The following is a 15,454-nucleotide window of genomic DNA, read 5'->3' as shown; positions in this document are numbered from 1 at the left end:
CAAGGGCACCATGCACACTTTACACAATTCTACATAGCCCTCCTTAGGACTGGTGTCTGAAGTGTATGGAAAAGGTGGTGGAAATTTGGAATATCAAATGTGTTGATGGTATATCCTGAATATCTTTAAGGCTTATTAGGTCAGAATTTTCACTGAAGTCAATAGTCTTTATCATGATTCACACCACGTTTTCCATGACTGCATGTCGATATGCAGCCTATCCCCTCTCTGCTGCCTTTCAATAGTGCACTTTCCCATGGCAATGCCGAGGGTTAGCTATACTATTACAACCCAATTATGTAGTAATGGTCCCTCTTCAGTTGCAAACAAGATGATATGCTTACACTTGGTTGTTATTCAAGTGCTTGGACGTTTCCTAAAGTTAATACTTATTATTCAAGTGCTTGTTGTGGACATTTCCTAAGGTTACTACCTTACCTTCTATCATTATTTATTACCACACAAAGAAAGAAACCCCAAGGGGGCTAGTTTCAAGTTGACATTCTTCTGTTTCAGGATAAGCTAGGAGGAGGACGTCCAAGGCTTGAGAGAATAGAAGAAGGCATTCTGACACTGTGATTCCAACCTTTGAATAATCTTAGTCACTAGAGCTGGCGCTCTTTCTTTCAAATGGCTAATTACCATGTTTTTGTTTTTTAAAAATAAACCACTACTGAGAGCTTGACAAGTTGCCCTTGAAATGGCATGTTGCTAAGGTATTACTCAGTCAAACTTTCAAGCCTACCATAAAGAGAGCCAAAGGGAGAAAGGCAAGTCTCTTGAAAGAAAACTTGGAAGCTGCAATCCATTGTACAAGAGCGCTATGTGACACCATGATTTTTCAGGTCATGTAAGTGTCTTAAAAGATGGCCTAAACCTACTTTGTCTATCTTGTCAAACCTTGCTCCTAGTTCATACATGATTATCTGTGTAGTTAGCCAGTTTCCACTATGTCGAAGTATCCTGTTGTAGTTCAAAATATGCTGCATAAGAAACAAACAATGTAGGAAAAGCCTTACCCCTATTCTCTCCCTTAGCTTTTCAAACACCTGAGGTTCCATAACCCTTCCTTGACTAAAGACCTACTCAGAAACCCAGCACCCTTCAATGGTAAGAAACTGGTACCTCTGCCTTCAGAAGTAAAACCTGGATTTGTAAGCCTATTCAGAACACTCGGTACTTACCGCCACAAAATCAAAACTACATCACGAGTATCCCATGTCCTCCAGTATTTTAAGAGTTTCGCGATGGATCTGCAAGTATATAGAATCTACTTAATGAGACATGTGAGTGCACATGTATTTGATGGAGGGTTTTTCCTGGGTGGGGGGTGGGTTGTGTATCAACAAAAACCAGGAGTGGTAACTCACTTACCCACTCAAGCTGTTGCACTCCAACTCCAGCAGTATTTGTTTCGTACATGCCACCAAGTACCTAGCAAACAATCCATTGAAACAGGAATACTTAAGAAATCACAGGGAATTGCTCAACAAATTAATGATCATATACAGCTTGGAAATAGCTGAAACAAGTACAAGGCAGGCATTCACCCTTACATCATACAGGTACCAAAGCACAGACCAACTAATAGCACTAAAAACTTCTGTAACACATGAAACTGAGAATGATGCTAACAAAATATCATAATTGATTATCTTGAAATGGGCATCACATGCTTGAAAAATATTTTGTTATATTTGTTTTCGGATCTGGACCAGGTATTTTGGGCTACATGAATCACTTCTTTGCGGGCCTTCTGCCATGCATGCGTTGGCAAGACCAGAAGACTATCTGCTAGTTTCTTTGGTCATTAAACCTGTTTTTCTCTCTTTTTCCCAAGCTCCAAAATCATCAAGAATAAAGTGTTTGGGCTCATCTACTGCAAGAAGACTTTGTTTGGAGCATCTACATCAACTCTAAAGTCTTCAAGGCATCAGAGGAGGGAAGAAGTGATCAAGCTCAAGGCTCAAAAACCCCCCAACAGGCGACGGCAAAATTTCAGCAGCAGTGGGTAAATCATCGTCTTTTTCATCAAATCTTGCAAAAGTTTTGAGCCATGACTTCATCATATATCATGGGGAGGATGTACATGTTGATTTGTTGAGCACAAACAACAAGTATTTAAGCTTTAATCTTCAAATCACTCTCTGGTTTGTTAGCAGAAAATTACCTCTGTTAACAGTGTGATAAGTGCTAATCACAGTTAATTTTCTGAGCCATCAAGGGTTCAACTCTACCATTGGGGTGTTGCTAAAACCTTGTGCGTCATCAAATCCATTTTCCCCCTTGGTTTGGTGCTCTAATTTTCTCTCCCAAAACAGGGTATTCTCTGGACAGTTTTTGAAATTGGGAAGAGTTAATTATATAAAATTAATCCTATTGTATTTCTCACTCTTTGTAAGGGACTAGACACTGGCATTGGATCACTCCATTGCTAAGACCTTCCCATCCTCATAAACAAACCATGACAACTCCACTTATAGTTGAAAATTTTAATGTTGATGGTTTGCATACGTTTCAAGTAAAGCTTAAATTTGTACTCATGAAGGATGGACTTTGGAGGGTCGTGAATGGAAGAGAGGAGTGTCCCGGATTGGAAGGAGAAGAGAAAAGATTTTGGCTTGGAAGTGATGAAAGATCCCTAGCCATCATTGCATTTGGACTAGGAGATAGTTTCATCCATCATACTCCATCGGAAGAAAATTCAAAAGGAGCATGAGATGAACTAGAAAATTTGTTTGGTGCCAAACAAAAGAACTCAAAATTAGTTTAAAATTTCAGTTTTTTTTAGATTGGACATTAAAGAAGGTGAATAACTTCAAGCTCACTTAAACAAAATAAAAAGTGTCATGCAACAACTTGCATGTGTTGGAGCTCCAATAGATGAGGAGGATGCCATAGCCATCCTTATCAAGAGCATGACCTTGGAAGCATTTAGCCCATTGATGTGGCTACCTTGAAAAATCTACCCAACCCGTCCATCATCAGCATTGAAGGAACCTTGAGTAAAGAAGAGAAAAGACTCAAAGTCAAAACGGGTGAACCTTCATCACATTATGAGAAGAAAGCAGTCTTCACCAAAGGACCAAGAGCTAGAGTAAAGTGACAAACAAGGCCACATGAAGAAAGATTGTTGGAACAAAAAGAAGACTCAATCAAGCCAATGCTCAAGAAAACATAATGATCAAAGAAGAACCAAATGAAGGGGCTTCCCAAAATGGAGGCAAATCATTAGAACATCTCTTCTGCATGATGGAAGAGGGCAACCCTCCCACCTTGTGTTTAAACCCACTCGTTGTATACCTACCCTTGTGTAAAACTTCAAACCCTAAGCCAACATTGTAGCCTATGAGGCACCTGTGATAGATCACTCTAGCAAATGACTAACAATGTAGATCCAGTGTATGTATGGTGGTAGGAATTCATCACTTGAGGGAGAGTGTTGAAAATAGCAACTGAAGTTGGGTGAAAGTTAGGAGCAAGGGGGAGTGCTATGCTCCTTATGTCAGGCACACATACAATATCTAGATATTATAATAACCTCTCTAAGAGGTGGCTCACACACAAACAAGATATCTAGATATTGTTATAACCCCTCTAAGAGAGGTGGCTCACACACAAACAAGAGACTTACACACTACCACTCTCTAGGAGGTGGTTCACACACACACCCCAGCAATACCTCATACTGTGTCAAGGATAAATCTAGGCTCCTAGTTTCTCATGCCAATTTTCTTGGTCAAGGATATATCACATGGATACAGTTTCACATGCCACTTATGGGATCCCAAGGGTAAGGACATACAAGAGATCAAATCACACAAAAGAAAACAACACACACAATGGACTTAAAAAGCCCAATCACCAATACAAAAATTGGCCTCTTGTGTGGAAGGCTCTTCAACAATATTAGCAGTGTTTTTCTTGGAATAGTAATCTTTTTCACACATATACCACAAGGATTTAGGCTAAAACAATCATTTTCCAAGTGATTTTTTTTCCCATATAGTCTACAAGTCTTTCCTTTGGCTTATCCTATGTATGAGCCCTTGGTCTTTACAACAAAACCTTGTTCTTTGACAGCTTTTGTTGACCTTTTCTTCTTCTTTCTTTCTTCTTCCTGTAAAGAACTAATGATTTTCTCCACGGTAGGATTAGGAATGTTCTTCAAGAAGGTCACCAGGTTGTCATACTCCTCAGGCATGCTTTTGAGAAGCACTACCATGGCATCATCTTCAGTGACTGGAGACTGAACTGCAGCTAGTTGAGTCATGAGACTCCTCATCAAGTTGACATGTGCAGCAAGAGATTCTCCTATCTTCAGTTGCAACTCAAAAGCAAGTAATAGCTTTGAGTTTTTAGCACTGGCACCAAAAAGCAAATCAAGTTTTGCACAAGCTTAGCAGGTGATTCTAGATCAGAAACGTGATGCAAATAGTCATCACCCAAGCAAGAGCAATGATGGCATATGCCCTCTTTGCTCTAAATAGATCATGTTGTGTTATGGGCTCTTCTTCATTGGTCGCATCAGCATCAGAGGAAGAGGTTCCACTAGTAGTGCTCTTCACCAAACCCCAGATATTTTATTTCATCAAATGAAACTTTATCTTCATTTGCCAAGTGTGGAAACCTTGGCCACTAAACTTGTCTATGAACATGTGAGCTCTCACAGTTGCAGAGAAAATAAAAGATTTTCACTTCATGTCCCAAAAATTCAGGGTTTCTCAAAATTAGGGTTTCCAAACATGAGGGTTTTCAGAAATGATGATGTAGCAAGGTGTAGCGACCCCTCAATGCTCGATACATGCCCTCAATTTTGAAATTTAAGATTAAGCAAGATTTGCAAAATTTTTGAAAAGCCCCAGTTTTCAACTCTTGCACAGACTCCAAATAGATGAATTTTACAAGATTTTTGAAATGCCCCAAAATTTACTAATGTGATATGTCTTGCAAGTACAGTCGTGTGTTGGTGGAGCTGAGAAGATCGCTACAGATTGGACAACTCATGGCGATACTGTTGAGAGACGCACAGATGATGACGTGGGCCTTTGATAACCAACAACACATTGCTGATGAAGGCAGCGAACAGGCGGCAAGCGCACAACAACAGTGCGAAGGCGGCCACACGAAGGTTTGAGAGCAGTGGTAGGTGTAGCAGGCAGCCCTAATCAGGGAAACTCTCGGCGGTTGTAGTCGGGCCAAGCAAACTTCAGCAATGAGGCAGTAGCGTGGCGCTTGGTCGGCCTGAAGGGCAGGAGCTGCTGCACAATGGCACGACTGTACTACAGTACGGATTTGTATGGGTCTGGGATTGTTGGTGGCTATACGGACAGGTACAAAAATTCGGGGCATATCTACCTGGAGCTCTGATACCATGTTGAAATAGGTGAGCTACGGTGGCTTGAAGGTGAAGCAACCATGGCTATGGAGCAGACAAAGATAGAGAGTTAGTTTAGAGAGAGAAGACAATACTAGAGAGAGAGTAAAGTACATACACATCTCAACGATGTGTCTACTGCTTGATTTCTTTGATGAGGTACATGTACCTTTATAGGTTACAAAGGTTGTCTTAGTGACATCATTGCTTATGTCAGGCACACATAATATCTAGATATTATCATAACCCCTCTAAGAGGTGGTTACACACAAACAAGACACTCTACCACTCTCTAGGAGGTGGTTCACACACACACACACACACCACCAATACCTTGATCCCAACAGCATGGAAGTCTGAAGAGTTTGGCAGCAAACTTGTCTCCACAAGAGGGCAGAGAGGAGCCACTGAGAAGATCCACCTAATGCCGGCAGGCAGCCAATGTCCTCCACGGCAAGGGATGCGGGCTAAGATGCAAGCAAGAAGAAAATCTTTTCATGGTCCTCCTCCCGATTGTTGACTGTTTACAATGCGCTTCCCTAGAAGGACTCGGCTCTAGGTCATAGGATCAATAATGCCAAGGCCCCCCCTCTGAGGAGGTTGAACGATGACTCTCCGTGCCACCTTGGTGCAAGCGACCCACCCGTCACCGCCGGCCCACAAGAGTTCCAAATGAGCCACTAGATCTTTCCAATGCAAGACAGTGAGAACGGCCAACACGAGGAGGAGAAGGGATGATCTACTACCCAGAAAAAATATCTATGAACACATGGCCACTGGAAGGCCTCAACTGAATGCTAAGTCAAGGTGGGAGATGGGCCAACCCAAAAACCACATGACTTGTGCCACTTGATGCAGGCATCCAAGGTGAAGCAAAACTCCTCGACGACAGCAACAAAGCACTAGAGACTTTCCCTCCGCACCAGAGAGAGCAGCTGATGTGCAATCGGCAAACTCTCCATCTCCAAGGTGCGAATGGGGAGGCAGTTGACCTGTAGTCATGTGCCTAGAGGAAACAGTTCATCGCCTCCACAACAAAGAGGAAAAGAAGGCCAAGGGGCAACCCTGCCGCACTGATTGAGGATTGGGAAGCGATTTCCTCGCTCTCCTCATACCCCCAGTATGAGAACCTAGTTGTGAGAGCAGAGGAATAAAGGGTGGATACCCCCGAATCCAAGAGGCTGAGAAGCCCACAACATGGTACCCTTCAAGAAGCCCAGTCTACACTATCATAGGCTTTCTCAAAGTCGAGAAGGAGAACACTTGAATCCTCCCCACTCAAATAAGCATAGACAGTCACCTCCCAAAAAGTGACGATGTTATGCTCCTATCCCAAATGAATCATGTTTATGTGCCATGAATAAGATTCGGGAGGTGAGGCTTAAGGCGCAAGCTCATCGCCTTGGCAAGTATTTCGCAACAACAGTTCTCTCTTGTGCTAATGAGCATTAAAAACGAAGCTTGATTTGGCCTCTAGAGCCTTGGCAGCTAACCAAGTGCTACTAGCGACTACTTGGTTTGTCACCTCTTGCTAGGTTTTTCATAAGGGATGCATTGGCTAGCTTCGCCCGCCTATTTGGAACTTCCTTTGGTCTGGATTAGATGGCACGGTACACACCATGGCAAGTGTAGCTTGGGGTACCATAATTATGCGTAAGCAAGAGGGATGATTGAATATCATTGACCCTGAGGTGTAGTGTAAGGCTTTGATTTGTAAGCTGGTTGTCAGAGGATTTCTTGTTGGCACTAAGGCTTGGAAGGACTTCCTTTTGCACAGCAGATTACGAGGTGCACTCTAATTAGTGGAAGTGATTGGATTTACAGCCCACATTTTATTTTTTCTAATGCAAAGCACCGACCACCTTCTTCGCCTTTGGTGAGATCTCTTCTGCGAGCCTAGGATTGCATGAGGAGTTTCTTGGTTCATATACCTCCACGGTCAGTTGAGGAGGCTAACAGGCAGCCCATTGTGTGGAATGACTTGATTTTGGATGAGCATGGTAGACCTCTTGGGGCAGCCACACATATCCAGGGGGCTGCCTAGGTGACTCTTTTCCCCACAGTGTTGGATAGGAGTGGCTTAAGAGCCTCACAGAGGATGAGAGAATGCTTTGCACATAGCACTTGAGGGGCACTAGTCAAAGGATTATGCAGATTGATGCAGCCATACCCAACCTCTGGATCACAGGGAACTTTGAGGAGGGGCCTCATCACTCATGGTTTGGGGTGTTTCCACGGACAGGGGTAACCCCTTCAAGTCATGTGCCTTCCCACTTCAGGTCAGGACGATGTACCGGTTTTTTACTCCATTCAGGATAGATGGTTCTTGGAGAGAAGCCTTGGGCAAGACATCATTGAGATCAGATGGTCCGGCCATTGAGAGTGGTGGGCAGAGCAAGGACGCACTTCTATATTGATCCACCTGAAGGAATGATTACGGATTCTTGGAGCTCCTTGTTATATGATGGGTGGCCTATCAAGTACTTGCACTGGGACCCTGGTGAGTGGGAGTGGAGGGATGCTTTTAACCCCATCCATGAAAAGCATGCCCTTCTTTAGTAACATTGTGCGGAACGCCAGACACCTAGTTTTAGGATGCATCCAAAGAGTCCCTACACTTAGACCTAGTTTTGGGACACATCCAACGAGTCCCTACTCTTAGACCTCAATGGGAGGCTTATGGGATCACCCTTGACATTCAAAGAGCTTTTTGGTGGAGGTTGTGGCACTCGTACAAGGAAACAAAGATTTCCTCTTTTATTTGGCTTTCACTAGTGGAGATCGGTCGTTGGAGACCCAGCCTCCTCAACAACTACGTAGAGCTCCTAAATATCCACCTCTTGTGGGAAAGTACTGCGGTGTCTCTAGCGTATCTCCCAGATCTGAAACAGGCAAGGGGAGTGTGCTCTCCAATCTCAGCCGTGTGGCCCTCCACATCTAGAATGCTCTCTAGATGGATACTACTGGGAGCCTAAGTGTGGTGGGATGGGCTGCTACTGGAAGGCGCAACGCTGACCTATCTGGTGGATGAGGCCCTCTGTGGTCTCCCTAGGTCATCTAAGACTGCTCTCCTAATGGGGGCAAAGAAGCTCGTGATAGAGGTCTTAGAGGAAGAGGTCTGGGGGGCATCATGTCCATGTCTCTGTGATGCATGCATCAAGCTATCTCAGTGTTGATGAAACTCCATAAGGTATAGTCCAAAGCATCTCTGATCACGGTAATCCATGACCCAGGCGAGTGGCCCAAATCCATCTCTGAAAGGCAATGAGATCCCCCTCTGATCTCATAATATACAAGGCATCCACAAATGTAATGCTCCTCTGTCTCCACCTCTAGTGAGCACAACCAACAAATCCTCTCCTCTATCAATCTTGACAACTCTCCAAATTTCCACCCTCAATCGGTGTGAGGAAACCCTAGTCTGGCCTATAGCTATCCTCATCGCATGTGACATGTCTCTAAGCAGATAATGGAGTTTCTGGATGAAGGCATCCTCTGTGAGGTGATCCAAGTGAAACTACATTTTGGTGTCCAGCTGCTAATCCCACCCGTGCCCTCCCCCCGCAAAGCCCCCTCTCCCCCCCGCTGTTCGCTTCACCTACGCCCACCCCCCCTGCTCGCCACATGCACCTCCCCTTCTCTCATCAGCGCCCCTGCCTCCTCTCCTGTGCCTGTGCCCCCCCTCCCTTCCCCCCTTCTCCTGCTGTGTTTCGCCAGCGCCCCCCTTCTCCCACTCCCCCCCCCCCCTCCTCATTACTCGCCGCCCCCCCCTTTTCCCGGATCCCCGCCTTCCCTCCTATACAGCTTTCTCCCCGTTTCTCCTTCATCTCCCTCTTCCTGCACGTATTTATTTCAGGTTCTTCAAGACGTTTTTTTTTTTTTTGGCAAGTCTCGGCATTTTCTGGTCTTCACCCCCAAGAGGCTCCACGGCAGCCGCTCCGTCAATCCCAACCGAGGCCGCCATTGCTTGCTTATCCTTTTCCGAAGCAGACCTTCAGAACCTCGCTACAACCGTTGCAGAATTAGAGGCCTCCACCTTGGTTTGCAAAATTGTTGCTAGCCACCCTGCGCACGGACAATTCAGAGATCTTTTACAGGCAAGCCTCATTGGTGAGCCTGCAAAGATCACAGGCATTCACCCTCTGGGGTATGGCTACTACCAAGTGGAGTTCAACTCGCCAGCGACGCTTGACCAAGTCATGCAGCTAAGCCCCCTTGCATTGCATACAGCCCAAGCCTTCTTTGCGCGGTGGTAGCACGGCCCTCCGACTGGCATGTCGGGCGGGCTTCCCAAGCCTTAGGAAGGAATACCTTCCTGTTCTCCCGGTGATTGGTGGTGCCATCGGGAGAGATGGAATCCACCTACCCAACCGCTGCCTCGGCCCTCGCACAGGCAACCGGGATTCCATCCCTTCGCATCTGTGTTGCCTCGCCCGATTCAATGCCTCATGTTATATCTATTCCATGCCTTTGGGGCGACCCCATCATTCAACGAGTGGAGTATTCAAGCCTTCTAGGCCAATGCTTCATTTGCAGGCAGATGGGACATCTAGCCAGAGCTTGCCCTCAACATAAGTCCAAGAGACCACCCGGCGCCTTCTACCCCCCCCCCCCACCCCCCCACCCCTCGCACGGCGGTTTCCCATTCAGATCCTCACCAGGGAGTAGAGAGAGAGGCAGGTTCTCAGGCACTGGAGCACCAGGGCCCAACCGTGGAAAACCCAGATGCCAAAGAGTGGCAAACGGTTGGCCCACACCCAGGCCGTCAGCCGACCACCAGAGCTAAGCGCTACAGCCGCACACGCCAAGCTGGCAGAGTATAGGGGGATTCGGTTCTGTCAGAGAACAATTTTGAGCATTTATCACAGCACCCACCCGTTGGCGACAGGCCCCCTCCAGTCACGGAGTGGGCCCCTTCGGCCCCTCCGGTTTGACGGCCGATTCCCCATCGTGATTCCTCTCCCGGCTCTCAGTGTCCAGTGAGGCCAGCAGACCCCACTGAGCCCCCGGCGAGCCTCTCCCAGCAACCTTCCTCTCCGTAGATCTCTCCCAGCCGTGCCCCTCTGTGGCCTCCCCCCTCCCCCCCATCCTTGCCCGGCTCTTCCCGCAGCAGTTTCTTCTGCCCCCTCAGCCTCTCCAAAGCACTCTTGCCGACCCCCAACAGCCCTGACCCGAAGCGGAGGCAACCGGCAAGTTCAGTTCGCCGCTTGATACACCGTTTTTCCATTGCCGCTTCCCTAGTGAGGGCTCTCCCGCCAGAGTCCCCAAGTGGGTCCCCTAGGATCTTGGGGCAGCCTGTGGATTATAGTTTCTTCCGATGTCTTCCGGTGGAAGGGACAGATATGTTTGAGGAGACAGTAGCCCCTATTCGGATGTGTAGTTTTTCACCACTTCATACTCTCTACACCAAAGATTGGCACGATGATCTTCTCTTTCCCTTTGAGTGCAGCCCCAAGGACGGAGTGGGACTCGGAGTCGGTGGCTGCCGCCATCCAGGGACAGGCAGTTGAGCTCTCCCATCATCTTCACGACCTTCGCATCACCAAAGTACTCACCCATCTATGGTCATTGGCTAGGATGGAGCTTGGAGGCTCAAGCCACAAAGACCAGGACGGGGAGATGGTGGCCTCCAGCTTGAAGGTGCTACTTTTTGTGTTCATGCATATTTCAGTCGAAATACCTCTCCCCCCTTCTTACACGTACCTCCATTATGATCGATGGAGTTCGAAGTGTGCATATTCTCGCGCTCGGACAGAGTGGCAGGACAGGGTCCGTGCCCACTTGGCGCGCCTTCGTCCCCAAGGACGGAGTGGGATTCGTAGCTTTCCCTTTGAGTGCAACACCGGGGATGGAGTGGGACTCAAAGTCGGTGGCTGCCGCCATCCAGGGACAGGCAGTTGAGCTCTCCCATCATCTTCACGACCTTCGCATCACCGACGTACTCACCCATCTATGGCCATTGGCTAGGATGGAGCTTGGGGCTCAGGCCACAAAGACCAGGACAAGGAGATGGTGGCCTCCAACCTTGAGGTGCTGCTTTTTGTGTTCCTGCATATTTCAATCGCAGTACCTCTCCCCCCTTCTTACAGGTACCTCCATTGTGTTCAGATTGTGCATATTCTCGCGCTCAGATAGAGTGGCGTCACATGAAGAACAAGATCTGTGCCCACTTGGCGCGCCTTCGTCCCCGGGGACGGAATGGGACTCCTAGCTTTCCCTTTGAGTGCAACCCCGGGGACGGAGTGGGACTCGGAGTCGGTGGCTGCCGCCATCCAAGGACATGTAGTTGAGCTCTCCCATCATCTTCACGACCTTCGCATCACCGACGTACTCACCTGTCTATGGCCATTGGCTAGGATGGAGCTTGGAGGCTCAGGCCACAGAGACCAAGACAGGGAGATGGTGGCCTCCAGCCTGGAGGTGCTGCTTTTTGTGTTCATGCATATTTCAATCGCAATACCTCTCCCCCCTTCTTACAGGTACCTCCATTGTGATCGATGGAGTTTGGAGTGTGCATATTCTCGCGCTTGGACAGAGTGGCATCACATGGAGGACAGATCCGCACCCACTTGGCGCACCTTCGTCCCAGGACGGATTGTGATTATTCCCCGTCTAAACCCTCGTCCAAGACTCTTCGAGTGGAGAGTAATTCCACGAGTGCGCCTCACACAGAGATTGATATGCGGATAGTCTCATGGAACATTCAGGGTTTAGGGGGGCCTCAATGCTTTCAGAGACGAGACGTCCTCAGAGGAGAGCTTAAGAGAGCTACAGTTGGGGGACCTACCAACATTCTTTTCCTCCAGGAGCATCACCTTTCTAATGGGCGCACCCGCCAATGCGGGCCAATGCGGGGAGATTTTACCAAGTAGGAGTCACACTTTCTGGTCTCCCAATGAGCCCTTCAGGGACGCAGGGAGGAATTTGTATTTCTGTCAATGAGCAGCTTTTGCCGGCAGTGACATGCTCAGGAGTCATAGTTCCTAGGCGAGCACAGTGGGTTACCATTTTGATTGGAGAGGAAAGTGTTGGCTTCATCAATGTCTATGCCCCAAATGCCGCTACAGCTACAGCCCCCTTTTGAAGCACAGTCCGGCAGCCCTTCCCCAGGCTGACTTTTGATGCATGGATCTTCACAGAGATGCGGGCCCGCGGTTTTAGTCCAGCTTTTAAGGACATATTTCCAACCAGTTTACTTCGAGCTTGGGATCACCTCACGCCGGCCATTAGGCAGATAGCTCCGATTGCCTAAGAGGAGTGGCTTCGGCAGTCATTGATCTAGAACCCCCTGATCCATTTACCTAGTGGCCACATGTTGGGGACCCGACCTCATAGATCATGGGGCACGTTGAGCATAGGACATGCCACGTCCCTTGGAGATTGGATCAAACACACGCAGTTACCCCCGGAGGTGCAGGAGAGAGGCCTAACAGTGATCCGGGGTAGAGACAAGATCAGCATCGACATCGACTCAGCTATTCCTCAGGAGTGGCTGACTCCTATCCCAGACCCAACTCCCCCAGTGTGGCTAGGTGTGTTTACCAAACATGATATTCTTGTGGCAGTCCACAGAGCGGATGAGGACAGTGGTCTGCTCACTTTTTCTATTGGATCTCATGGCAGATTACAGAGATCCAAGCTCCCCTTAGAGAATTTCAATGGCTGCACCTTACAAAGGGTGAGGGTGATTGGATTTCAGGCACGGGAGTGGCACATAGACCCACCCCGGCCAAGGTGCCAAGGAGAGATTATGGCGGCTATGGATATGGGAGTGCCGACCTCTCACGTGCCTACAGTGGGACCCAAGCGAGTGGACTTGGCATGACACTGCTGATCGAGAGGAGGCTCTAGATGCCCCTTTCTTTGCATATACAGTGCGGCTAGGCCGCATGATCCAGATGCCAAAGATTGATGCACCCCGACAGCAACAGCACATTGGTAGTCACAGGGCCTCTCATAGCATTTCCTCTCAGATTTTTGGAAGAGGCTTTGGGACAGTTTTCGGCCTAGAAAGATCACCCTCTTTCTTTGGCTGATGGCACACATGAGCTTGGCGGTCGGAACTTGGCTGCCAGTTGGAGGTCAGCCAACAACTTGCCCAAGGTGCAGCCACCCTCAGGAGTCTCAGCGACATTGTCTTTGGGATTGCCCGAAGGCTCAGCAGGTTTGGCGGTGGATTCTCCACATCTTCACTATGGACAGGGCCTCGACCCAGATCATTACTTGGGGCACTGTCGCTTGGGCCACAAAGACTGAGGTGGTCAAGGCTTACAAGGAGGATGGGGGAGGGCTAGCCCTTCAAGTCTCTCACCACCGCATTTCGGCAGTACCAGTCACAGCCCCATCTTCAAACCACTGGTAACTAGGCTCATGCCAAAAATGGGAGATTTGCAGTAGCATTGCAGGCTAGCACATATGGCGAGCCAGATGCAGCGAAGCCATTGAGGGTACTCACACTCTGCCAGCAGAGTCTACTAGGAGCATGTGGCTCGGTATTGTTCATACCCTCCGCGGTCAGTGGGGGAAGTTGCAGGGTGGATTTGACTACATGCGGAAGCCGCAGGAAGCTTTCCTAAGGCTCTGGCGGCCTGGCCCTTTTCTCACTGATAGAGGTGGTGACCCCAGTTGGCATTACAGACCACCTGTGTGGTTGTCCCCCCCCCCCCCCCCCCCCCCCCCCCCCTCATGAGATAGCCTTCCCCTCAAAGAGCAGCCAACAGGAGGAGAAGCGTCTCTTTCCCCTCTTTTGATTACCTGATCCCCGCCCTTTACATGAGGCGAGTATGTATCTAGCCCTTCGTGGCTGTTTTTAGCCCTTCGTGGCTGTCTTTTCAGTAACTAATAGAAGGATCTTTTTCCCGGGGGGGGGAAAAAAAAAGGTGGACCACAATTCCAAAGGACAGTATGTTCCAAGAGGAACATTTCAAGCACCAAATGAAGTCAAAAATATATTCCAAATCAACCATGGTTTTGGGAGAAACATCACTTTGCAAAGGGATCTGAGGGAGTGGTTGCTTCTTCTCCATTTTGAGATCTATGTGGCCACCACAAAAATCGTAAGCCTATACTCAGCTCTTTTGGCTGGCTGATCCTCTGGTGTCCACAAATAAGTATCTGTTGATAAATATCACCCTGGATTTCAATAAACTTGAAAGCTTCATGAAAGACAGGTAAAATTGTCTGTGTGTAAGCACCATACTTGCTGGCTTGAAAGGCTTTGTAAATCTTGCATAACAACTTCTGGCACCTTGGATGCTGTTAGATTGGCTTCGCCAACACCACCTGTGACTCACACATAATGCATATAGGTTGCATTGCCCCCAAGTCCGGGCACCCCTTTCAGGTACTTGGTCGCCTGTACACAGCAGTCATCGCTTCCCACATACACCTCTTTCAGGTGCTCCGTCACCCAGTACACACACATGCAACCCCACTTCCCATATATGCTTCTTTCAGGTGCTCAGTTGCTCATACAGTACTACAGAAGTCTGTTCTGCGCAATTCTCACCTTTGCTCCTACTCCATCGCAACCGTCAAGAAAGAAGCTGGCTTGTTTGGCAGCTGGGTGAGCATAGTAGATTGGGCAAACAACAAAGACAGACCTTGCAGTAGCGAACGTAGATGTGGCACGCAAGGAAGATGAGTGTCTGCAGCTTTTTGGAGTTGGTTCTAACATACAGTAGTGCAGGGTTTGCTAGGGTCATCTAGCACCTCATGGGCGCCTATGGATAGCCCATTGAAGCACTTTCATGAGTGGCCATACACATCAGCCCTAGGAATATACACAGGCCTATCTGAATTGTATGCAAGCAAAAAGCTGGAGACAATGTGTGAGGGAATTACAAACCCATTGATACTTTTATCTGAATTGTTATGCAAGCAATCTGGAGACGTATAATGCCAGGGTAGGCTCAAGGCTGCTTGCTTAAATAGAAGATGAACAGAGAAACTTCATTAAAGCAAGTACTGAAACGTTGGAAGTCCAATCAGTTGAATCAGGCAGTTTGTACAAGATCTCCCCAAATACTCTGATCTGAAGGTTCAAATTAAAAGTGATGTCACACTATCTTTCCTACT

At 47.9% G+C, this 15,454-nt stretch overlaps 1 protein-coding gene across 2 annotated transcripts in view; it reads right to left on the bottom strand.

Moving 5' to 3' along the window:
* Positions 1-553: 553 nt before the first annotated feature.
* LOC147633443 (protein PEP-RELATED DEVELOPMENT ARRESTED 1, chloroplastic) overlaps positions 554-15,454 on the bottom strand; it is a 33,115-nt gene continuing 18,214 nt past the window's right edge. The window contains exons 8-10 of one of the 2 annotated variants that reach the window (XM_086806521.1): positions 1,375-1,434; positions 1,185-1,253; positions 554-963 (exon numbers count right to left, since the gene is read on the bottom strand). In XM_086806521.1, coding sequence (XP_086662647.1) covers positions 1,206-1,253; positions 1,375-1,434 — 108 coding nt within the window. In that variant the 3' untranslated portion in view covers positions 554-963; positions 1,185-1,205. Of the gene's footprint in view, positions 984-1,184; positions 1,254-1,374; positions 1,435-15,454 lie in introns of both variants that reach the window. The other variant, XM_086806522.1, reaches the window with a different exon arrangement.

The sequence above is a fragment of the Cibotium barometz genome, chromosome 12 (assembly GCF_041138505.1).
Source record: "Cibotium barometz isolate CiBa-2024 chromosome 12, ASM4113850v1, whole genome shotgun sequence".
Taxonomy (NCBI): domain Eukaryota; kingdom Viridiplantae; phylum Streptophyta; class Polypodiopsida; order Cyatheales; family Cibotiaceae; genus Cibotium; species Cibotium barometz.
This window is presented reverse-complemented; position numbering and strand designations above follow the sequence as displayed.